Consider the following 27,213-nt stretch of genomic DNA (forward strand, 5'->3'; position numbering starts at 1 on the left):
GGACCTTACAGGTCCGATGTGTCAACATCGCAGCACAGCGGGGTCAAGATAGACCAAAACTTTCTTGGGAAGAACCTATAAAATGTAACCTTGTAGCCCTGAACATGCCAACCCAATAAATCGCGAGGTGTGGAGGGGAAGACTTCGTTCTCGACAGACAGGCCACACCCTCGACATGAGGATTAATTCATGGCCTGTATAATCAAAATTGGTTGATGATGATGATGTAAGCGAAAAGAGAATGTCTCTTTTTTGCTTTGCATAGTTGTCTACAATGTTCAAAGGCGAAATGAAGCAAAGGTGAGACAGACGCATGCGATCAAAACAAAGGCAAGTGTCTGTAATCCCAGACGATAATCTTATGTGCTAGACATCGCACTGCAAACAACCAAGTTTCGCACAGCTGGGCTTCATTAAAACAGAAGAGCAGACAAAAGGAATAAATCAGATAATCACACTTCCCAATAAAGAAGTTTAAATGCTTTTGATGTCATCCGTCGGAGACTGGCCTTCCAAGGAATGGACAATAACACATTATTTCGGCTTGAGAGGGAAGCAGCATGTCCAAAAGTTTAAACCAGATTACTTTGGAGAATTTTTTTTAATGCTGAATACAAGTAGCCTACTGTTGTGAAATGTAGTGCGTAATTTCATTTGTGCAGTTTCGTTCAGTTGAAGAAGATCGCAAATTAATTATTTTACCAGACAGCGCAAAAGGTTTAAAAAAAAAACCTTTGCAATTTCAAAACAAACAATGAGTGTGAGCCGTGTTTTTCTACGAATACGATACTTCTATTTTCGTAGGCAACGTTCCATACTCAAAACTACACAGCAGGTACAGAGCTAAAAATAGCACGCTTGAATCAAAAACTTCAACGTCAAAGTTCGCGTTGTGACGTCACAGAGATCGGTGATATGAAAGATTGCCGATTGGCAGTCCGATTGCTGCAGTTTGCAGAAAAATGCTTTGTTCGTACATGCTCTCGTAGTCAGCAAAGCTGGTATTTTTTACATTGATTCACTGCCGGACAATGAATCAATGTAAAGAGGCCAGTTTTGCTGGCTGGAACGTACAGCATAGTGTTTATGTAACACAAAACTAGCAAACTCTTTAAAGTTTAACCGGAGTTGTAAACAGTTGTAGAAAGTATCAGTTGCAATGTGCGTTGCAGCCTAGTCAGCACAGACGCCTTCTCAACAATTACGCCCATTCACGATAAACCTTTTTGTTTTTTAGCAAATTGGTTAAACGAATCAATCGTATAATCGTATCAAAACGTCTGGCAAATAGGTGATATGATTAACTGATTTCGTCTATACCAAAACTTAACAAATTTTGCAACTAACCTTGCCTTATCAATATTACTCGGAGATCAAAACCAGACATTGTGACGTAAAACTTGAACTAAGTTGCTTGTGATTAGTGTAGAAGTACCTGTACTCCCATAGATACTTAGCGAAGAACTCACCTTTGTTACGCTGATTCGATATCATCAATCATTGAAGCAATGTAAAAATCGAAAGTTTTCCTGCTTGAATATAAGCTAAGGGATACAGTATTGACATTTTCTAGATACACGCTAGAATGCGCGAAAAATTATATTCTTGCAACAATTTTTCGTGCTATGCAATGATGATTTGCATCGCTAGTTTCTGTATTATTTCTCGGCGGACAAATATGACCGATCTAGATGGCACTTCCCGCGGACATCACATGCTGTGACGGTGGACATGTCCGCCGTGAATTTCGAGGTCTGGGCTATAGCTACTAGCCTAGTGATGGTTTATGTACGACAGGCATGTTGTAGTTTAAATCCTTCGTCATGACAGGCCATTTCATGTTGAGGAAGGTGCCAGTTTGAGGCATTAAATTTAAACAGCAAAAGAGTTATCATGAATCCAACAAGTCCTCACAGAAAAATTTGTAACCAACATAATGAATGCAGTTTTAAACTAGGTTATGTTCATTGGAACATGTGACTGAGAGACAAGCTAGTAGTAAGGAATCTGCAATATCTGGTATTTTTTGAAATATTACAGTACAATCAGCACTTTCTAATTTGGCCTAAGTGTGAAGATTAGTTGTTCGTAGGCTATACCGATTTGCTTCGTATTTTCAACTGCCATACAAAAACGGCTGACCACTAGGACTGCCTAATCAGCATTCTAAGCCTTAAGCAGTGCCGCCAACCACACTTAATGAAATGGGTACCAAATTGTTTTTAAATGGGGACTAAATTGATAAACAGAGTACCAAATTTGGCAACACTGGCCTTGATTGGTGAAAAACGCATGGTACCTTTTACGAAGTTGCAGCCGGGAGGCATATTTACAAAAGGTTCCCTATTTTGTGCCTATCTCGAAAACTGACCAATCAGATGCCGTATCGCTTTCTTACGTCGTTTACGTTTTCTTTCTTTAGTCTTCTGCTAGTTGTCTTAATGTCTGGTACAGTAGTAGGCTGGTAGGTTAAGTTCGCAAGTTAGTCAGTTAAGTGAAGTGTACTGATGCACGTACAATTGAAATGAATGAAAGCGCGCATAAAAATAATTAATTATCAATGAAAAATGAGTTAGTGTAATTTTCTTGGCACTCGATGTAGCAGTTATAGCAAGTTAGTCAGTAGTAGTAAAATTGAGCCTGACAAATTGGTGATGTTAACTTTTATTTTTCGGTAGCCTAACCTAGGCAATTGCTGGCATCATGGCTTCTCAGTCGGTTCAGTTTATTGTTTTGCTGGCGATAAACAAACAAAAAGTACATACAAATTGAGTGTCTATCAGCACAACAGGATGGCAACGAAAGACCTGTAAGGTCATCTATGTCAGCTGCCACCCTAGCCTGTTGAAGGTAACACAGTAATAAAAAAACAAAAAAAAATAATCACACTAAAAAAACAAAACGGACATATGAACACCAATACAGAAAAAAGAAAGAAATATCAACATTAAAGCAAATATGAATTAATTACCATTATTGACCAAGAAGAAAAAAACACTTGTACTTAGCTATGAAGACATTATATGTATTTTCTTTCAGCTAATTAGAAATGTCACTCCATAACTTCACACCAGTAAAACATAACATTTTTTCCCCACTATTTTTATTCATTTTATTATTTTTTTCCCCACTATTTTCCAATTATTTTTAGCTCAGCTGTATGGGTTGTTTTTGGTAAAAATAAGCATGAACGAATAATTTTATTTTGAAGTACATGAATTGAAGAAATAAGTGTTTGGTTAGACCTCCCCCAGTTCAAAATGGAGTATTGAACCTTAGATTGAAAAAGAGCAAAGTAGGCCTACACAGTTTTTAATACAGTTAATGGAGCACAGTATCGAAACCTGTATGCAATACCACAAACCTTTGCTAGCTTTGAAGTTATTTACTTGAATGTAGTCACAAAACAAGTGCAGCATTGTGAGATAACGAGTCGTAACTAAATTACAAACTTCAAGAAACAAACATCATTTAATACTACCATCTGTGTAAATGTAATGTGGCAGAGTTTGTTAGCTCGCTGTAAAGTATATTTTTTACTTCTTACAAAATGATTCATGATGTTTTATAATTTCAGCACTGACACATTTGTGTTGTGTCTGCCTAGCCTGCTTTACACAACTTGATTGTTCAGATTTAACTTACTTGTCATTGCACTTGTATTTGCGTGGCAGAACAAAGAATCCAAACAGCGAGACACGAGTCATTTATATACTAGCACGTTACGGTTTCCAATACAGATTATGTAAATACACAGACACTACATCTCTTTCCTTTTCAGAATCAAACACTATTTCGAAATGTAGTCAACAGATCAAGAATAAAACATAACAGTTCTGGTTAAACGCAACACAGTAAATTACATAACAAAGTCTTTAAACCGTTGCGGTGGTTTGATGTTGCGATGCGGCCTGGTTAGAATAACATCGTCAGTAAGGTTATCAGGCGAAACATTTTGTTCAGGTATTACTGTATCAGGTATTACAGAATCAGAAAAAGCCTCAGTCGAGACATTATGTCTCGAAGACACATCAGTGGTTAGGTCATTGTTTGAATCATGAAATTCTTAACATGGGTTATGTTTCTTTTATACTTTGCGTCATCATTTTCAACAATCACACAATTTCCATGCTTCTCTGTGACAATAAACGGATCTTTACGAAAGGTAGCATTGGACAGTTTGTCACGACCATGTTGTTTCAATAGTACAGTATCACCTGGTTTAATATCAGCTTGAACTGCACCACGTCAAAGCTCAGTATATAACTTTCCCTTTTCCTTCATTTCTGAATCCCTGTCACAAACAGATTTAGAATCATGGTCATAAGAACGATCAATGCATGGTAACTTAGTACACAATTTTCGTTTGAACAATAATTCAGCTGGACTAACTCCAGTCGTTGAGTGTGGCGTAGAACGACACATAAGTAAATACGAACACAATTCATTTTTCCAGTTTTTACCTTCAGCTTGTGCAATTTTAATGCGTTTAAGCAATGAGCGATTTTCAATTTCAACTTCTCCGTTGGCTTGAGGCCATAATGGAGTTACTCTACGATGCAATATTCCACATTCGCTCAAAAATGAATGAAATTCGTTGCTAATAAATTGCGGACCATTATCAGAAGTTATTGAACAAGGTAAACCATGCGTTGCACACATTTTCTTTAAACTTCCAATCACTTTTTCACTAGTAACTGTTTTCATAACATCAATTTCAAAGTAACGACTAAAATAATCGATCACAACAAAAACATAATCACCAGAAGGCAGAGGTCCCATTAAATCAATAGCAAGATCTTGCGAGGGTCCTTCCGGCAACTCAGTACATTTCATGGGTTCAGGAGATATAGGTTTTGAAACAAGTTGACACCTAAAACAATTTTTACAAAAACGATCGGCATCTTTGTCTATGCCAGGCCACCATACTTTAGTACGAAGACGTCTTTTCATGACAACGATACCAGGATGGCCCTCGTGAGCTAACGTCAGAACATGTTGTCTCAAGGTTTTTGGAATCACAATACGTGTACCCTAGGGTGTTGCAAATTTTACAACCTATGTTGGAAGTATGATTGTAAGGTGGGAAATCTTCCAAAACCACACCAAAAAATTTATTATTTGAAAATATTGATATTTAGGGGTCCCACGCTTAACCCGAAAAGTTCATTTTTGTTCGCGAATAGCAACATTTTTAAATTGTTGTGAAATCTACATTATAAATGATAGATATGTCATGTTACATATCATTTTTGTCAGAATTGAATGTAGAATGAGCTGCAATAAACAAAAATGAGATTTATAGGATTTTGAAATTTTTTAGGCAAGTGATTAAAAGTAGATTTTTTTCTTATTTTGCAGAATAGGTTAGAGACATTCCATTCATCATCATTTTCAGCCTGTGAGAGCCCACTGCAGAGCGTAAGCCTTCCCCTTTTCATGCCAATTTACATGATTATGTGCTAGTTGGTACCAATTGGTTGTATTGCATTGTTTGTCAATGTCGTCCCTCCATCTTACTTTTGGTTTTCCTTTCTTTCTTTTGGTTTCTCGTGGTGTCCATGTTGTTAATTTTTTAGTCCATCTATTGTCCTGATATCTTGCTATATGACCTGCCCAGGACCATTTTAGTTTCTTGATTGTGCTTAATATATCTCGTAATTTCGTTTGATTTCTGATTCTGATCCATTCGGCAGTCTTTTTATCTCGCCATGTTAAACCCATCATGATTCGTTCATGTGCTCTCTGCATAGTTCTTAGTTTAAGTGTTAATTTCTTTGTAAGGTTCCAAGTTTCTGCACCATATGTAGCGGTTGGAAGGATGCATTGATCGTAGACTTGTTTCTTGAGAGAAAGAGGCAGTTTTGACTTAAATATCGAACTTGCTCTTCCGAAGGCTTGCCATCCGAGTGATATTCTTCTTTTGATTTCATCTTCTTTATTGGAGTTGGTTGTAATTTTTTGGCCAAGATATATATAGTGATCAACTTTTTCGATGGTCGCTCCGTCCAAAAGAATATTGCTGTCGATGTCTGCCAGTTTGTTAAACATAACTTTCGTTTTGTTAAAGTTCATATGAAGACCAATCTTTTTGCTTTCTGTATTGAGTTCACTTAGCATTGTTTGTAGTTGTTTAGGTTGCTCAGATATAAGGATAATGTCATCAGCAAAACGTAAATGGTTTATGTATTCACCATCAATTTTGATTCCTTTTTCTTCCCAGTTAAGTTGCTTAAAAATTTCTTCTAAGGTTGCTGTAAAAAGTTTTGGAGATATTGTGTCACCTTGACGTACCCCTTTTTGAATCTGAAATGGTTCAGAGTCTTTGTGCAGCCGAATTATAGATGTATTTTCTGCGTAAATGTTTTTGAGAAGTTGAGTGTATGATTGGTCAATTCCCTGTTTTTCCAGTGTTGAGATGACAGCTGATGTTTCAACAGAGTCAAACGCTTTTTTATAATCTATTAGTCCAAGGCAGAGTGGGATGTTATATTCGTTTGTTTTTTCAATTAATTGGTTGATAGTATGCAGGTGGTCCATGGTTGAAAACCCTTTCCTAAAACCTGCTTGTTCTCTTGGTTGGTGGTAGTCCAAATCTTTAGCAATTCTGTTGGTAATTACTCGGGTAAAAAGTTTGTAAATTGTTGGAAGAAGACTAATTGGACGATAGTTTCCCAAGTCTTTTTGGTCTCCCTTCTTATGAAGAAGTATGATGATAGCATTCTTCCAGTTGGAAGGCGTTTGTCTTGTTTTAATGCATTCCGTAAACAGATGAGCAAGAGGTGATGAAATAGTTTCTTCTGCATCTTTAATTAGGTCAGGCGTGATATTATCTTCACCAGGCGCTTTATTTCGTTTCATCTGACCAATTGCATGTTTTATTTCAGAGATATTTACTTCTGGAGTGGTTGTTAAAATTTGAGATTTGTCACTGGAGTTGTCGACCGGCCCTTGACCCTGATTGCTAGCATAGAGATTTTGATAGAATTCTCTTGTTCTTTCTATTATCCGGTTTCTGCATTTCGTAATAGAGCCATCTTGTTCTTTTATTCCAGTCATATGAATTTTTCCCAAGCAGAGCTTCCTTTTGGCAGCTTTAAAACCTCGACCTTTCCGGATTGTTTCTTCAACAACATCAGAGTTGTATTTTCTTATGTCTCTTCTTTGTTTTTTACTGATGAGTTTGTCAAGTTCTGCTTTTTCGATTTTGTTCCTTGCTGATATTGGTTGCTTGAGATCTCTACGCTTCTTCATAAGGTTTAAAGTTTCTGTTGACAGTTTTGAACCATTGTTAGGCTTTACTTCTCTATACTTTTCAGCTGTTTTTGTAAGATTGATAATGATACTGTTATTTAAATCTTCAATTGTATTTCCTGTGTAATTGATTGGTTGGTCTTCCAAGGCTTGAAACTGATTTTTCAAATCCAACTGGAATGACAATTTGTGAAAAGGATCTATTCGTAGTGGTTTGTTTTTTGACCGAAATAACTTTCTTTTTTCTTTCTGAATGTCTAATTTGACAATGCTCTTCAGTATTCTATGATCGCTTCCAGTATTTACTTTGTTAAGAGTTTGAACGTTTTGGAAGATTTCAGGTTTGTTGGTAATTATGTAGTCTATTTCATTATGCAGCCCTCGAAATTAGCTTCCATCTACGACGGCAAAAACATTGCCGTCGCCAAATCAACAAACCTTGGATTGCGGCGGCAATTGCCGTATGCTTTAATCAAAAGAAATTTTATGCGCTTCTTCTTCATCGTCACACGGCGGTAGCCCAGAGCAGCACGCACGCTATTTTATACGCTGACAATGCTCTTGTGAACTGTAAAAAGTTTGCAAATTGCAACCTTATAAATACTGGCTTAATTGTTACGCAAAAGTTATTCTTTCATCGAATGCTTATTTTTGATCGGTGTCGTTGCGAATATAAAAAGTGGTACAAAATTGGATAAATGGTTCTTCGGCAGTAAAGAAAAGTAATGCTGCCGATCATATGGCATCGCGCCTTCATGAACGGGCAGTTTTGCGTCTTCAAGTATTCCAGTGACGATCAGCCTCATCCTCCGATGATTCCGATTCTGACTAGTTCTTTATCCAACAGACTTTGTGTTGCTCGCAGTATCCTAATTGTGCCGAAATTATGTTAATGTACTGTATGCGTAAATCGAAGCATTGTTCTCGCAGGGAGCTGTTGATTTGTTATTGGTACCTGATTGAGCAATTAACGTTATTTCATGATAATTGAGCGTCGCTAGTTGTCGAATTAATGTAAAACAAGCGTAAATTTCTTATTGGGCATTGTTGTTACGCGATATAACTCGCCGGGAAAATTAAATCGATTTGTGCTGACTCAAACGTTGAATCAACTCAAAATTAACTTACTTTTCCCCAAATGAGTTATAACGTGAATCACCATAACAGCGTGCGTATCGCGTTGATCGCTTTATCGCTACTTTTGTTATTATTACATCACAACAAATCAAACAGTGCGGTCGTGATAGACTATTCGATTATTTTTTTTCTTCTCGTTTTACATGTTTTGGTACAATTTTTTTGTAATAAACGTTCACAGCAATTGTCAAGGCAATTTCAATTTTTGCCGTTTGGCCTCGTCAACGGTTTGCGAAGTAAAAATATGCTAATTTTGAAGACTGTGTGTGTGACAGTGTTCACAGCAAGTAAAATAGTCCGAGGCGAGGTCTTGGTGCGATGTTTTTGCTGATTAAACTCACGCTGCGAGTAAATCAAACAGGAAGAAATTTTGAACAACTTTTGTCCGAATTAAATGCTCGTTTTGCGACGGCATTTTTATTGCCGTGGCAGAATGGCCATTATGATGTTTGCGGCGGCATTTACCACGGCAATTGCCGTGTGCCGCCGCTAATTTCGAGGACTGATTATGTGTTTCATGATTTGGGCTTCTCCATGTCCCCTTTTGGTGCGGTTTCTTTTGGAACATGGTGTTTGTGATGCTGAAGTTGTTGCTCAAACAGAAATTGATTAAGTTTTCTCCACGTTCATTTCTTGTTCCTTATGGAAATTTTCAAAGCAACTTTCTTTTCCTGTACCAATTTTTGCGTTAAAATCTCCCATGATTACATTAAATTGAGTTTTTTGACAGTCCAGAGTTCTTTGCATTGGCATTCCATTAATACAACTAATTTTTACAAAAGTCCAATACCTCCTAAAATACTTGGTTTAGACCAAAAACAATGCCATTTTTGGATTCTGCATCCTCAAAAATGGTGGCATAGACACTTCAACCATCTTTCTACCTTGAATATAGTGTTCAAAATCAAAAATTAGTTATGCGGATGACCATCATCTAGTGACGGCCCAAGTCTCTAACTCGGCAACCACTAACCTGATTTTGAAAAGTAAATTTTTGATGGACTTGGGCTACAACATATATTTGAACCATCTTATTCTGCAGCCTAGGGGTTGCATTGATTTATTGTATTATAATGGACTGCCTCGTAAACAACATAAAATAAAAGGCCAATTTAGACATAAAAAACAAATTTTGAGTGATTGTTAGTCTACAAGCCCTACATGCAATCACTCTTACTTTCAATTTGAGAATGCGCTGCATTACCGTACCTTCTGAATTGTAATCTTACCAACAAAGCAAAGATCAGACTAATCTCAAAATTTGAAGAAAATTAGCGAGCGATTAGCAAAACGTAAAACTAGGGGTGTTCAATTTCGATTTTCGATTCGATTTCGATTAAGGTGATATTCGAAATTCGTTTTTCGTATCGGACATATTCGAAATTAAAGCAGCCCTTTCGGCTGAACGCTGATGAAAGTAACGCGAGTGGCGCAAAATCTGTCTTGTCGCATTTTGCAAGCGAAAAAAGACTTCCACGCATGCGCATCGTCGATCACGTGACTATCACACGTTCTCGCGGGTCCAACGGCCAGTCCTGCAGTGCAGGACAGGGATGCCAGGTTGGCATTTTTAATGCCAAATTTCACAAATTTCTCTCAAGAATGAAGATAGCTAGGTTGTGCAATAGCAGAAAGTGTAGGCTGAGCTTTGTCGCAGTTTTATCCATTTTTTACCGAATCCATAGGTGCTTAAGCCGTGGGGGCAGGGCCGTAGCCAGACCGCAGAGCAAGGGGGGGGCAACTTTTTTAGGGGGGGGGTCGAAAAAATTTAAATTGGCAAAATCATTATAATTGTAGCTGTTGCTTGAGAATGTTGAGATTTTGCCAAGGGGGGGAGGGGGGCGAAATGTTTTTAGGGGGGCGAGGCCCCCCTGGCCCCCGACTGGCTACGGGCCTGCGTGGGTGCCAGGCACCCACGCATATTTCTGTGTGGGGGCAACTTTTTGTGCTGTATTGAATATTGATACATAAAGCAATAGATGAACTAGCGATCGGCAGCAGGAAAACACTTTTTGAATGCAAACCGCAACAGCTTCGCGATAAATAATCACAATGAACGAGTTGCGATGCTACAATCCAATACCAGACAACAAAATCTGTCATTTTTACATTGATTTAATGTCTGCAGACGTTGAATCGATGTAAAAATGACTGATTTTGTTGCCTGAGACATAGCAAAAATCTACCATTTTGTGTCGATTCAATGTCATCAGATGTTCAGTGGAATACACCCAAAAACAACATAATTTGCTATGTAGACGGAGCGTGCGTTTAGCTTTATGCGCTTGCAAACATACTCGATGTCGCTTTCGAATCGAAACCTCTGCGCTCTGCAGTGAAATGTCGCGGCAGTGAATCGCTCGCTGTGAACTTGAAGTGTTTGGGATCCCAGCGAACTCAGCTCTAGCGGAGCGATTGTTTTCAAAAGCTGGCCTGACCGTCACGAAGCTGAGATCCCGACTGACGGGTGACCATGTCGATCAGCGTGTGTTCACAAACACCAACATGGGCCTGGAGCTGTAGAGGTTATTTTGTGTTTTTTTTTTCGCAAATTTTCATGGCTTTTTTTCGCGTTTTCTAGCGAATTTTCATGTCGTTTCTTTCAATAAAATTTCATTTTGCAGTTTGGTGAATAGTTGTGATATTCGAAATCAAAATTCGGAAATCGAAAACAAATTGAATTTCGAATATTCAAATAATCGAAATTGAACACCCCTACGTAAAACTTTGCATTCAATTCACTTTTTTTAATATTAATTTATGCATATAAACCAGAGAGACCACACGTATGTCCTTCAGACATATTGTCTGACCACTTCAACACTGGAAACCCTTTTTAGGGTTCTATTACAAGTCTTTTGTTGGACTGGGCCCCACGACTGGTAGATTGCTTGAATGCTTGGCCCCATATTAAATAGTCAAGTAACACATCATATTATTATTAGCCAGAATTTTGGCCACAATTCATTTGGAAATAAGAAAACTTTTCAGCACTAGAAAATTAGAAATGAAGTAAAAACTAACCGTGGTAAAAGTTGTAAAAATTGTAGCTTACATTAAACAAACGAAATACACGATCCAATGCAAAGCCAGTCCTAAGAAAGGTGTTAAAAACAAGTTTTATCAAGTGTCTCCAGTCTTCACGGTATTAATGACTTGCTTCTGACGTCATAGTGAGAACATATACTCTAACTTTATTATCTGTTGTTTTTATCTCAGCATCTGTCATATTATCATCGCTGTCTTTGACCTTTCTGTTTTGAATGCATCTGGTCAAATTTCTATCAACCTTTCAGTTGCCATTTGATTGTCTTTGAAAGACATTCAGTCGCCTGGTGAATCAACTGAAAAGCAAGGAGAGCACTGACTGGTAATGTCAAAGAATGCAGACAGTGGACGATTGGTTGAAAGTAGTTTTTCTGTATTAACCGATGCTGTCGCAATGTTTTTAACAGCTTTTGGAGTCATCACTTTACTTTTCGAAAAGAATGATAATAAATAACATAATTTGTGTGAAGAATATTCTTCTAAGGCTCAACTGTGCCCTAGCTATTCACTTGCCTTTAGGACAGTGGTTCCCAACCTTTTTGTTGTCACGGACCCCTTTAGACAAATTATAAATTCTGCGGACTCCCACCTAAATTTTGCCTGAAACTCAATTAGCATACTATTGACTATTGTAATAATTATGCTTCTCAACTACTGTACTGTGTCATATTGCATTGCCGCTATGACTCCTGCAGAAAGTATCAGGTTAAACAGTTGCTCAAATAAGAAAATGAATGAATTGTTCAAGAAATGTCAGCAGTATTTGAATATTAAGGTGACCCAAAGTGGCACGCCAAAACTTTTTCAATGTAAGCAAATTTAATGAGAGAAATGAAAGTAAAAAGATCGTTTTTCGTTTTTTTTTTTCTTCAAAATTCATCAAGGTAATCAACGGCCCCCAAATGCTTTCTCACGGACCCCAGGTTGGGAACCACTGCTTTAGGAGTTGATAACTGTGATCTTTTAACTATAGGCTAATGCTTGACTGCTGGTTGCTCATCTAACAAACTTTGAATAGCCGACTTTCAATGTCATTGTTGTTGCACTTTTATAACCTAAAATTGTGGCATGTGTAAAGAAATTTTTTATTAAACGTTTGAAAGTGAATGTTATTTTTACATCAGTTTATTCCTCATAAAATTCTGATTGCAACAATATGTTGCATACCGTATTTAATCCAAAAAGTACGTATTTCACTAGAATATCCAGATTTCATTAGTCGCGAGCCCCCCCAAAATTTCGGGATGAGCGTGGGATCCCTAAACTTTAATATTTTTATGAAAAATTTTTTTTACCTCATATTTTGGCCATTTCCCACCTCCCATTTATATTTCTAAAGTTAAAATCAGTTTTTTTTAAAAAATGCAACACCCTAGTGTACCCCGTAATAGAAGACGGCCAATGACAGCTAATTCATTTCGAACTGTTAGACAACATTTACATTCAAGTTCACACCAGTCGTTCGAAAGAATGCAATCCATGACATTGCGCAACTCAAAATCAGCGTTTGTTGTACGCTCGATGTCATGTGTGCTGTGCTCATGGCAATAGGCATCGCTTCTTTTGCTACAAATTTCACATACTCATGCGTGTCATCAACGTGTTTGCATAGCGCTTCGGGAAAAGCAATCGGCAATGTTTTGCCTCCCTGGGATATACTTCACTTCATAGTGATAAGGCATTAATCTTAAAATCTAGCGTTCAATTCTAGCAATCGGCTTGGAGCGGGGAGTGAAAATGAATTTTAACGGTTTATGATCTGTCAATAAATCAAAACTGCTCCCATACAAATAAACGTGAAATCTTTCGCATGCCCACACAATTGCTAAAGCTTCTTTTTCAGTTTGCGAATATTTACGTTCAATTTCGGTTAAAGTCTGGCTAGCATAACTAATAACATAATTTTTCCCATTTTGGTTTTGCACCAGCACTCCAGCTAAACCATAAGGACTAGCATCAGCAATTACTTGAGTTTTAGCATGTTTGTACGGTATGTTGTATGTAGCATGTAGCATGTTTCCACCGTACGGCTCGCATTAAAGGCAGAGGTCAATGATTGCCATCTCCTCCACAATGTAGTCCTTGACGCACAACACCTCACACGTCAACGCCTACTTTCCAGGCACCCTTTTTCTCGACACGTTGTGGCGCTTCATGAAGGTCACTTTGACCTGATGAAGTCATGGAGAGATCGCTGGGAAACCATCTCACGGCCCAACCAGTTCCAAGTCACACCAGACACTACGGTACCACCTGGCTCAGACCTGCCAAGAAAAGAATGGGTGACTCTGAATCGCCTCCGTACTGGTGTTGGTCGCTTCAAGCACAATATGTTTACCTGGGGATTGTGTGACTCACCGGCCTGTGTTTGTGGTGACCATCAAACAGCACAGCACATCATTAATCACTGTCCAGTGTTTCGACCTGCAGAACATGTGGATCTCATAGACCCTGATATGAAGACATTACTCTGGTTACAACAATTAGGAGATGTTGCCTGAACTGCTGCCTCATAAGCAAGAAGAAGAAGCATGTTTGTCATAATAACCCAAAGTTACACAACTGCACAATAAAGATTTTAGCTTTTCAAAAGATTACTGTTGAGCTTTACCCCAATGAAAATCAACACTTTTACGAGTTATGATACGAAGCGGTTCCGACAACGTTGATAAATCAGGTATAAATCTAGCATTATAATTCACCAGTCCTAAAAAACTTCTTACTTCAGCAGCATTTTCAGGTGCTCTTGCTTGCTTGCTTGGCAAAACCTCCTCTAAGCAAAAACCACATTGTGTCGTCTGACAAGGCAATGTCATTTACGGTCTCTAGTGAAAGCAATGCTGCTGTATATTACAAGGTTGATCTTCTGTCTGGTGTTTGCACTTGTCCAGTAGGCTTAAGTGGCAAATTGTGCAAACACCAAAAAACCATTTTAGTTCATGAACAGTTGAAATCAGACAAGTACTATGAAGGATCACCGGAGGAGAAGCACCGCTATGCCTGGATTGCTTTGGGAGAAGAAAATGCAATTCCTCGAAGTTTTTTTCAAGGGCTGGTCAAAGAAAGCACAAATAGACCTATTTGATTGATTGATTGAATCTTTATCCTCGGACTGGGAAAGCTTCTTGAAGAGCTTAATCCTGGCAGTTTCGCATACTTGTAGAGGCTTTGAATCACTGACGCAGGCCCGGTCACCGAGATTGACAGAGTGAACTTTCCGATTGTTGAAGAAGTCTTGTTGCCGGGGAATTATTCCATCCATTAGATGCCGCTGAATGGAGAGCAGTCCTTAACGTGCGTTGCTCCAGCGCACACCCCGAGAGTCGAACTAGCGCCGCTTGATCTTGAAGCTTCTTCGTTCCAGAAGTGACGCGCTAACCAACTGGGCTATCGGGGCCAAGTCAGCCAGCCTGAAATCAGCATGGAGGAGCAGCTTTCTCCAACTGAAGAAGAGAAAACTGACAAAAAAACCAAAGATTGTGCTTTTCGAAACACCGCAATCGTTGACACCTTACCGTCTCTTCTTCAGCGCAAGCTTTAGTTGCAGTGGAACACACAAGTATTGAACAGTACTCTTTTGAAATTTGTTGAATGTTGATGCTGTGGAATTGGCTCGCTCAGAAGCGAACATTATTTTAGCTTTTCATTGCTTCAGCAAAGACGCTACACCAAAAACAAGTCGAGGAAAAAAATCCATTGTCAGCCAGCATCAATCGCTCGCAGGCGCTTAAGAGTCTGTAGAGGTTCGGCACCACTTGGGAAAGGTCACCCCCCATCAACCTCCACATCAGCGCCAAGAAAGAAGAGAAAGCGTAGTTTAGCTGCCAATATTATGTGCAACCAGCACAATGCGAAAAGCCATGGCAATGGTCATGAATTTCTTTAACTTGTGTAACTGAGTGTTTGATGTTGCTTTTAACATTAGGATTACCGTTTTTTTACCACGGTGTCCTATAAAACTTATTATTACTGCAAAAACAAGAATGACCGGTGTTTTATAGGACCCCGTGGTAGTCCTAGTGGTAAGGTATACTATTTATTATGTTCGTTTTGTGTACATCCGAGTTTGCCTGTAGACTTCCGCAAAATCGTAAATTCGTGTAGGCTTAATCAACAACTTTTTTTAAACCCCAAAGTGACAGTTGCAGCTTGTCCTTTTACCTCAAGACGTTACCAATATTACCCAATGACATTACCGCACTATGGTGTGACTTTCACAACCCAAGGAAAGCTGTCACAGAAATTTATCGCGTCTGCACCAGAAACAATTAACGTTCAACTGGCTCTCCTACCTCCATACAAGCGCTGGCAGCAATTAGGAAATTGCATCGCTAAGCCTATCTTAGTTCGGTTCTTGTTAGGTTGTTATTATTGTTAGGTTCTTGTAAGTCGCAATCTTCAGTGAATTTTATGCATAGCGTTTATGTTTTCATGTTACCAATAAAGTGTCCTTAAAGATGACAACCATATTCCAATCATATACAGGACATATTTAAGCAGGATGAAACAGGCCTCGAAATTTGTACTTTTTACCGGTGGTCAAGCATGTCCTACCGGACTGGCCCTTTCAGCGGACATTTAATATCTTAACCGGGCAATCGGGCATATTGACATATTTCTATCAGTATCAGCACGAATAAGGTCGCTACTTTTGCCTAAGCAAGTTTGGAATCCAGCTGAGACTTGCTTCTCTGTGACGTTTCAGACAACTTTATTTCAAGGCAACATTGCAAGGCGTTGAAATGATGTAAAAATGGCTACTTTTGCTATCAGGTTGTTAACCATGCCGCTCTAATGTGATCTTTAAAGCAATCGCCTATACTATTATTGTTTCAGCTCCGTATTTGTTCGCGTTAAACAAACAATTGTAACAATTCAAATTTAAAATATATTTTTGCTGCACATTAGCTCTATTTTTGTCAAGAATTTTGCGGCGGTCATTGATGACCGACCAATGAGTCGGCTTCGGCAGACATTCGAGCTCATTTCAGCCATGACCGCCGAATATTTCGAGGTCTGATGAAGAGCAGCTGTTTACATTTGAATCATGCCAGGTGGTAAGAATATTGGTATCAATGAGCTCCTGTTTGAGTGTCCTAGTGAGAGCATCATCTTGATTCTTGGGTCATTGTTTTTTAAGAAAGGAGGAATGTTTTAACTCAAGCCTAATAAATTTAGTTTAAAGTAAACATCACTTCTGTGCAATGACTAATTATATATGCTTCAGTGAAATGTTTGCAGCACATATAGGAATGAGATGTAGAGGTGAAATGCTTTCTTTTGTCCGATAGTCCAAATCTAAAATTGCAGATAAAATGCATTGTAAGAATTGGATAATCATCACCGTTCATTTACTTTCATTACTGCACATTGTATATTCAGTGACTATTTGATATATATCGTACAAAAATATTATGAGATATAGGAAATTGTGCTTTCTTGAGGGCCACATCTGAATGTCTTTTTGGAAAATTAATCTTTGAAGGCGACACATAAAAACTACACATTTTTAAAAATGCCACAACATTATCCCTACTATATCATATGTCATACTTTGCCAGTGTATTTTCAGTGCATCAGTACAGTACTACAGATTAATACATGAGTCGCAGCAAAGATTTGTTGCATGGGGTAACACTCATATACAATAGTATATGGTCTGCACAAAAAAATGAATAAGTACAGTAATAATTATTGACTTACTTTTCTAAGGTGTTTATCTTTAAGAAAACGTAAATTAAGGTAGCTACTCCATCATGAGATGTTGAAGAACAGTCAAAACAGCACAGTTTATCACCATTATATTCTGTTAATTAGAAGTATTTTCCTAACAAGTAAAAAGTTATGGTGAAATGTGTCTTGATTAAGACAGGCAAAATATTTTATAGCAGACTACTCTTTCAGAATACACTTCATTAAGTGTGCTTGTTTAGCCAATGATAGCTGGCCTGTAAACTTATAGCCTACCGTATTTGCTGTGGGCTAGCTGCTCTATCACAGTTGTAGGGCTTCATATTCAATGACCTCATTGAGCTAGACAACATGTAAATCCAGTACTCTTTAAAGATTACATAATAATAATATACCTAATTATAATAATCAGTCTTCAAAGTATTTTTGGTACAAAAATACAATGTACCAACTAACTAACCAGTTCCCTACCACTACTACGCACTAGTATAGATGCTACTAGCCTGCCAGACAGTAGACACTAGGGACAGTAGATTACCGGGATGAGCAACTCCGTTGTTCCGCCAACATTAGAAGGGTAAATTGCCAATTTGACATTTTTTTCACGCTTTGCTGCTGGCTTGCTTTCAACTAAAAACTTTAAATTACTTCAAAACCAACTTCACTCTTTTTATATAACCCATAAAAAATACATTATTTTGTAAATAAAATAAAAAATTACCCTTCTAATGTTGCGGATGAACGAAAAAGCGGATGTAGTTAACAATCCCGGTAATCTACTATCCCTAGTAGATACAAACAATTGCTACTGAAAAGTAGCTCAGTCATCGAAAGTGATGAAACAAGTCCAGAATATAGTCAAAAAAATATAGTCAAATTTTTTTTTATGAATATAGAGCAAAAACAAGAAAAAACGTGACTGCTGACATTTCTCCGCGACTTTGAAACAAAACTAGCCTAACTCCACGGGAAAACCGCAGAACTGACAATCCTGGAGAAAACCTGCAAACTCGCAGCGCAATCACCAAAGAAACTTTGCAAATGAATTCACGTAAGAAAGCGATACGGCTTCTGATAGGTCAGTTTTCGAGATAGGCACAAAATAGGGAACCTTTTGTAATTATGCAGCCGGGAGTAGGATCCGGCTGCAACTTGTAGGTTGCTGACCCTGGCGTAGGAACATGATTTTTACATGAATGCATATTGCATGTTCAATGGTCAGCTTATTCATAAACCACTTCCACAGAAAAATTTTCGGCTACGTGATACAACCCATTTTGCCCATAAAACTAAGCTTTTTTTGCCAAATCCGGTGTTTGCCCATAGAAACGTTTTTTTTACAACGTTCCTTAGGACAGATAAAAACTTTGTGTTTCTGCATTTTTTGAGCTTTGTTTGACACTTCCAGCTGTAGTAGATGAAATGGCAATTGGCAATTTGACCTTTTGGGCTTTGTGATACGGCCATGAGTGGGAGTCAACGGCCATTCCCCCAAAATTTTGGGAAATGTGTTCCATTTGGCCAATTGGCAATTTTTAAAATACCTTTTATTTCAAAGTAAAAAAGTGCTTTCCAGCCTACTGAGTGGCTATGTAGCCGACAAATGACCAAATTGATTTTGTGGCTTCCACAAATAAGCTAATTTTTAGTCGTGTTACCATGGACAATGGTCGATGGTACCACTTATAATCAAAAATAAAAAAACTGTATGTGGTACATGCCATGTTTAGTATCAACAGAGTACAGTATTTAGCAGTAATACAAATGATAGGCTAAATGCACAGTAATACAAATGATAGGCTACGTAACCTACCATATTTCGACTCAGCAATTGCATGCGTGTGCTATGATTTCTGCTGCTAACAGTGCTAACCTATCATCCTAACTGCTGCGTTTATTGTGTGGTTTTTATTTTAATTAAAAACAAACATTACCTGTAATTCTTTCTTTATAGTAAGCAACTGACTGGCGACAGCTTGCAATTGAAAAGAATCTACTTTAGGGCTGGTCTGATTGTTCGGGAAAGATGTACTATGGTTGCAAGGAGAAAGCATGTCCACCAAACCCAATTCTGTGCCTTCTGAACCCATGGGCGGGTAGTTGCTAATAGAACCAGAATTCGAGCTGACGTTTTCTGCACTTTCACACCTTGTGGTGAAGTCTGAACAAGACTTTATTATAATCAAGTAACTTACTGAGTAAGAAATGTTATTTGTACTAACTGCCACCAGACCCAAGTTTTTGTATGGTCAATAAATATTTTCGTGTTGCATTTATAAACCAAACAAATTTATTAATGGATTTTTAAATTCTTGTTGTTAAATCTTTAAAAGTATGAGAAAGTAAACCTGAAACCAAGTATTAATAAAATTCGAATATTAGATAGTCAGCCCTTTTTGTTCTCTTCATTAGGGTAGATTGGTTGGTTAATGCTTAATCGCACACATTGCTTAATCGCACACCCAGAAAACCGAACCAGCGCCGCATGATCTTGAGTCGAGCACATAACCAATGAGCTAACGAGACTGAGCAGTGGACAGCATTTTTGGCTGTTACAACATAATGATAATGGCTGACATCGGCTTTTTCATTCTTGAGACAAACCACACCACGTTTTGATTCTTGGAGATAAATTTTGTTGTTACTTTCCTAAACTACAGAATCTTCAAGAGTATTGTTTCCTCAAGAACTCGTTTGAAACTAATGCTAGCAATCTGCCTTTGAACGACAACTTAATTCAAGAACAATTTATTAATTTGATAAATGATAGGGGTGCAAAACATATTTGCTGTGATTTTTGGTTAGAACTGGTGCAGCCTTATCCTGATATCCTAAAGATGGTGCCAAAACTGCCAATTCCATTTCCAATAACTTATATGTGAAACAGCATTTTCAACACTACTCGCTATCACAAAAAAAGCTCGAAGCAGGTTGGATGTGATGAACGATAAAAAAGTCACATTGTGCAAAACGAAACGTAGGCTAACAAAGAACAGGTGCTCCTGTCTCATTGGCATGTGAATTTCAAATTACATGTAACCATTCTAATCAATGAATGATTGTACCACTTTTCTGCAAATTTGCTTTAATTTTATGGTGACCTGTAAGTCATTGAAAAAATCGCAACGGGACCAATAAACCATTACACAGCTTTTTTAAAAAAATTTGAGAACAACTGCTATATAGCATATTTATCAAAGAAAGAGATTGCATTGGATAGGATATGATCAGTGCTGCGATTTTTGCCTTTTTTAACGGCAATGCCGCTCGACACGCGCCGTCACTATTCGACAAACGCTGTTCCTTACGGGAAAAAAAAATTAAAAAAGCAAAGAAACTGAGGGAGGACGTCAAGTCAGGTCGAGGAACAATTGGCGGTGAAGCATCACGTGACGCAATTATAAGAGTAGGGATGGGCAATTCAGAATAATTCACTATTCCAGAATTATTCCGGAATACTAAATCGAATCCAGAATACCGAATCCTATTAACTTCTAGGCTCAAGCAACGCAAAAAGTAAAAAAATGTCATGCAATGTTTATTTGCAAATTTAGACACAAAAGCAACACAATCAAAGTAGATGTTTATTGTAGTGCAACACATCAAGGGCTATGGCATTCCAAATGACTGCCAGACAAACAAGAGCCGTGTTGCCAGATGCTGGAAGCTGCTTGACACCAAAAAGTAACTAAAATTTTACCAGCTATTTAAGACACTCTAAATAAATCGATTTCGCTTAAAATACACATAGTTTTTAAGACATAAGACACTGCTATCACGCTTACGCAAACCTTGCAAAACGTTTTCTATACGAGCAGGAATTATTTGCTAAAAAGTTTTAAAAAAATTGAAAAAAACTTTTTGAAAAAATTGACTGGGGAAAATTTCACCAAAAAGTTGTCTGGTTCCAAGGTCAAAAAGCTTGGCACCAAAGACCTAAATTTCACCAGAATTTTATAATTTGGTATCCTACTTTCCCATCTGGCAACGCTGAACGGGAGCGCAGCTCAGTTGCCGTCAAGCCCGCACTGGAAAAGCATCACTCGGAAAAAGCTGATTGGCAAGTATGCTGAGATATTTCAGAGCCAACTCCTTTAGCAGGGACATCTGCTCAATGTTGTAACGCCATCAGTCAAACTATCGCAGAGTCGCATACGCACGTGAATTGAAAAAAAGCATTGCACATTTTTGTGCATGTGTACAAAGCGTGAAGAAAATTGCGCGCTTGGTTTCTTTGATTGCTCAGGACGAGTGACGTACGGATGCATGCGCCGTGCGTGCACAACCACGTGCAAAACGTTTTTGAAACTGTGAATGGTGTCAATGCAAAAAAAGAGAGAGTAAACCACACTTTTTTCAGTTCACAGTCTCAAGCTGACAGCTTGCACAAGACTTATGCATATCTTTAAAACCGAATCTTATTACCCGGTTTTATTGCCATTTTGGATTCGGATAGTTTAGGATCCGAATCCTTCTGGATTCGGTCTTCTGAGTTGCCCATCCCTACATAAGAGTGCCGACTTACGTAAATTTTCTTGCGCCAGGTACTTCAATCAAAGCAAGGCCTAAAAGCGACACTTCACGCGAGAAATTCCCTAGGAGTCCGCGCTGCCATTTTGAAAACTGCGGGAAAATGCTTTGATCAAAGTTCTAACGTCTGGCATCAAACATTTTGTCCCACACGCTTTGTGCTATTTGATACAGCGGGTTTCTTTCATAGATGAAATAACCTAAACCTAAGCTACTTTTAGTTGTCAACGTCTATGCCAGTTTGTATTTCGCTGTATGAGCCAATTAACAATATTGGTAAAATGACTTAAAATGTCTCTGTTGGATACTTGTTACGAAAACTTTTCAAATCTAGAAAACAGCCTTGTTTCCGACCAGATGTTCAAAAATACAGATGATGAAAGTCGCTATTTTTATGGAAAGGAGTTATCTTCCAGAAGAACATTCTGAACACTGCAGAAAAAAACTTTGATCGAAGTTCTAACGCCTGGCATCAAACATTTGGTAACTTGCATATTTGCTCCTAACTGTGTTTGTGTGCGGGTACGTGTAATCGTGCATAACCCTTTACGTACTAAGCGAGACTAAAGAGATGCCAAAGGAAAAAAATCTTGCAGTAGGTTACGCTAGCAGTATTGCCTAGCCCTCAGGGTTTTTTTCTCTTGCAATCCTCAGTTTCGCGTTTACAACAGTTCTCTTCCTTGAGCAAAACTAATAATATACACGTCTGGTTGGTACACAACTTAGTGCTTGATACTCCTTTGCAATCACTCAACCAGCGTCCGATTAAAAACTTAAGTAAGTGACTCTGACGTGCATCCACACAACTTGTGCACTAATTTTCGGCCAAACGCTTATCTGACTCTTTTGACGACTGACATCATATTACTATTCGACAAAACCGGGGACATAATGAGTATCGGGACGCGAAGGCGATTTCAGGCGTTGTTGGGAGAAGATCGATTGTAGCAAACAACTATTTTTGCACAAATAGGTTGCTCGTAACCGTTCCACCGCATTTTAATGCACAAAAAGCATACATGACTATTGTTGTTGAAAATATAAATTTATCACAGGTTTGTAAACATATATTATATGTAAACATTACCTCTGGCTCTAGCCTACACGCACCAGCACAGCATTGAATGCACTAAAGCGCGTACCGCCGTACATAGACTACTGTCATTGACACGTTATAGTTACGAATGTTACCTCACACTATTAACAGCTACACAATAATGAAAACGATAACATCTATTTTCGTACGTTTCGTCAATCAATACAATTGACTTCTTCAAGAAGATACATCAGATGGTGTAACATGACATAGCACAATACCATGCAATAGTGACAATCAAGGAAGCAAAAAAATGATAAGATTGATGATACAAGCAATTTGAACAACGCAATTAATGCTTCCAACACCTTGATCAAATTTACCCAAGTCAAATATTCTTCAGTGTAAACGTCTACTTTATATCGCCATTTAGATTACACTATGGTTCGTAATATAGACAAGACAAGTAGACGTAAATATACAACAGCAACTTCACCAATACTCACTCCATACGATTGGTTGTAAATAAATGTGAAGTAAGCATATAATAAACGTTACAGTACAATACCAAGCAAGCTTGAAAAACCTGTTCAGGTGTTTATGAGCGGAATGGCCCGTTTCGGTGAGTCTGATTCGGTGAGTCCGATCCCTTAATATGGGATTTTTTCAATTTTCTTTTTTAATTATTGGTTACCGTAGCCTAATTATCATTGCCGTTTTAGGGTTTTGGGGTTAAAGGTTAGGAACTCACCGAATCGGACTCACCGAATAGTAGCAGACCCGTTTATGAGAGTAGCAACTCTATTGACTGTGAGGTATAACAAATAAGAATAAAGTATATGACAATAAAAACGTGTAAACAAAACATAACTAACTTTTGTGTGTGCTTTTTAAAGTAAGTTTTCAAACCTTTCGATTAGTCACCATTGTGGAAGGTGCAATCTCGGGGGCATTAAATCGTTTCAGTTCGTTTTTAGCGAAACAGTTAAATGCAGTGCACACAATTAAGTTAAAGTCGGAATGTCCATTACCATACTTTTGCTGAACTAAATCGCCAATACCACGAGACTCTTCGACATTCAAGATTCAAGAAGTAAAAATAAAACGCTAATTCAACAAACTAAACAGTTTCGACTTTGCCAAGTCATCACACAATATACCAGTGTAATATTGAACAGCCAGCGCTGTCACTGCAAAGCAGTATTCTGTGGGAGCGGATAAACCACCACGGTCAGCTATTTCAAAAAGATCATCATCATCATAATCCATTGTCAGTTTGTTCCCCACTAGTGGGGGTGGCCGATTGTTTCCGCTCAGCAATTGTTTTAATTCCTTTTCTCCATTTCACCCTGTCCCTTGCATCTTCCTCCTTCAGTCCGACTTTTTTAAATTCATCCTTCACTTGTTGTTTCCACGTTTTTCTTGGACGACCACGTTTCCTCTTCCCATCCACCTTTAGATCTAGTGCCTTTCTAAGAAAACTTCCTTCCTCCCTCCTTATCACATGTCCATACCATCTTACTCCATTTGCCCTTGCCAGTTGGTCTATGGTCTCTCTCATCTCTAGCATATCCAACAATTCTTCAGTCCTTTTTTCCCTTCTCGTTTTCACCCCACACATTGCTCTCACCATTGACCTTTTCGTTCTTCTCAGGATTGCCAGTTCACTCTCTCTCAATACCCATGTCTCGCTACAATATAGCATTGCAGGCCGCACACAGCTCTGATATACTTTTCCTTTCATCCTTAGTGAAAATTTTCTGCCATACAACATTTCCCCACATTCCCTGAACTTTGCCCAGCACAATCTTGCCCTTGTTGTCACCGCTGCTTCACATCCACCACTTCCATTTATCCGATCACCCAGATAACGGAAGTCTGTCACTGTTTCGATGCCATGGCAGAACTCATCATCATGGCCTTCCACTTCATTCCTTCCTTTACTGCATTTCCCACAAACAAAACACTTCGCCAATCTTGTTGCGGCTCTCTTGACATTAGCACATCTTGCATGTACCCACTTTCCACATTCCTTGCATTGCATTGAATTTCTTATCACTCTCTTGCCACATATTCCACAGGGATCTACTTTGCTCTCAACAACTGTTCCTTCTGCTCCACTCACCATCACTTTTGTTTTTTCAAGATTCACCTTCATACCCTTGGTTTCAAATGCTGCTTTCCATTTCTCAAACTTTCTCTCCAGTCCCTCCATACTATTACTTGTCAAGACCAGGTCGTCTGCATACAAAATTTCACTCAATAAGCCCTCCCTCACTCCTTCAGTTACAACATCAACCACAATAGCAAATATCAGAGGTGACAAAACTGATCCTTGGTGTACACCAACCTTCACAAAAAACTCGTTTGAATAATTTGATCCAACTCTCACTTTTGTTCTTGCATCCTCATACATAGACATCACAGCTCTCACTAATACTTCATTTTTTACCAATAACATCTTACAAGCACTCGAGAGATACTGTGGCCAATATATCCGCTCACAAAATACGTCTTATTAGCATCAGCATCGGAGAGGTCATTCACATTAACCGCAGAAGAAAAAAAATAGTAAACCATCAAACATCTGTAGATAAATGGAACAGTTGACATCGAAACGTCAAAGCCGAGTGGAAAAGCATCAAGGGTTGTGAGGTTACCTGCTGCAAGAAGATCATGTTGCTGCAACAAACTAAGAGTGCAAATTTTTTTTCAGCTTCCAGAACTTGTTTTACAAACATGAAAAAATTACCACCATTGGCTTGCTGATAGGCTACCGGTACCACCCAAACCGTCCTTCTATTGAATTGGACAAAAATTTTCCAGTAAGAACATAGGTGAAATGATGGTTGGTTATCAATGTTGCGCCAATCTGGAATCGCACCCATGGTCTAAATGCATAGGCACCTAAGCCGTGGGGGCCAGGCCCCCACGCATATTTCTGCGTGGGAGCAACTTTTTATGCTGCATTGATACATAAAACAATAGATGAACTAGCGATCAGCAGCAGGAAAACATTTTTAAATGCAAACCGCAACAGCTTCGAGATAAATTATCACTAGAACGAGTAGCGATGCTACAATCTCACCCAAGACAAAAAAATCTGTCATTTTTACATTGATTTAACGTCAGCAGACGTTGAATCAATTTAAAATGACTGATTTTGCTGCCTGAGACATAGCAAAAATCTACCATTTTGCGTCGATTCAATGTCATCAGATGTTGAATGCACCCAAAAACAACATAATTTGCTACGTTGACACAGCGTGGGTTTAGCTTAATGCGCTTGCAAACAGACTCGATGTCGCTTTCGAAAGTCGAAACCTCTGCAGAGAATTGTCGTGGCCCAGTGAATCGCTTGCTGTGAAAATGAACTTGAAGTCTCGGCCCGAGGTAACCACCAACCAACGCAACAAGGGCTGGTACAAACCGCATTGCGCACACGCGGCATAATCAACACAACAACGGACTCGCGCAAACTGCATGGCGCACACACGACCGTTGCCATAGAAACCCGATCAAAGGCGGGGAATATGCGCATCTTTTTGTTTCATCTGCAACACGAAAACGCGTATTACAGCGAATTGAAACTTGAAAGCAGGTCAGCTGGTCAGCGATAAGTTGCGATATTGTAGTGAAAAGGTAGCAATGTCAAGTCGAAAACTTAATCAAACATCTCTCCGTAACTATTTTTCAAGGGCTGTTTACGGATGTCAGCAACTTTTAAATTTATTCAAAGTGACGTGCTGTTGAACTGATGTAAACATGAATGATTTTGCTTTCAACAGGTATGTTTTCAAGCATATGATCAAGTTAGTATTTTCATTCCATTTACAGTATATCTTTTAGTAAACCTTTTCGTCTCTTGTTTCATGCTAATAAATTTAGTTCGTTGCTAAACTTTATGTTGTGCTTAGCTTAAAGAGTTGCAGTCCATCAACCGCTAGCCAACGCAGACGCATAGCATGTGTTTTGGTCGAGTTTTGTTTATAATAATTAACGGTAGGTCAAACGTAGCGATAACTCCAAGTGTGGCAATAAAAGCAATCCTAGTGTGACGACATAATTACGTCATCCTTCTGCGTGACATTTCGCTGAATCTACGTTGCTGCTGATAAAACTCGCTTTCGCCCCCACGGCCAAAAAAGTAGTTAGGTGCCTATGTCTAAATGCATGCAGTAAATGTCTGTGAAGTGAGCCCAGAAAGGTTTCTTTTCTTCCAAAGTATAAATAGATCTCTAGCTTTTCCTAAGAAGGTCAAACTCGGTTGTTGTTTGATTCCATCAGCTTCAATTGGAGAACACAACACATCTCATCTCTTTTTCGAAAAGCTGAAGAAGTGCAGTGCACATTAGTAATTTCTGAGTAGTGTACTACTGTACACCCATTGGTACACAACATACAATTTAGACCTACTATCCTCGCCAGAACGAACCTTTTTTGCCTCGAATTAAAGTCAGAAGACAGTGAATAAATGAGAAAGAAACTTATTTGTTGGGCCGTAATAAGTACTGTTG

The 27,213-nt window shown here is 38.6% G+C and overlaps 1 protein-coding gene across 6 annotated transcripts in view; it reads right to left on the reverse strand.

Annotated features, from left to right (window-relative positions):
- LOC145764953 (transmembrane and coiled-coil domains protein 1-like) overlaps positions 1–27,213 on the reverse strand; it is a 183,537-nt gene that overhangs the window by 33,285 nt on the left and 123,039 nt on the right. For 5 of the 6 annotated variants that reach the window (XM_082576666.1, XM_082576667.1, XM_082576662.1 and 2 more), the window contains one exon: positions 19,065–19,291. The exons of the other annotated variant lie outside the window; for it this stretch is intronic. In XM_082576666.1, the coding sequence (XP_082432792.1) occupies positions 19,065–19,291 (227 nt within the window). The remainder of the gene's footprint in view (positions 1–19,064; positions 19,292–27,213) is intronic. 6 annotated transcript variants of the gene reach the window in all.

The sequence above is a fragment of the Aplidium turbinatum genome, chromosome 2, assembly GCF_918807975.1.
Source record: "Aplidium turbinatum chromosome 2, kaAplTurb1.1, whole genome shotgun sequence".
Lineage (NCBI taxonomy): Eukaryota > Metazoa > Chordata > Ascidiacea > Aplousobranchia > Polyclinidae > Aplidium > Aplidium turbinatum.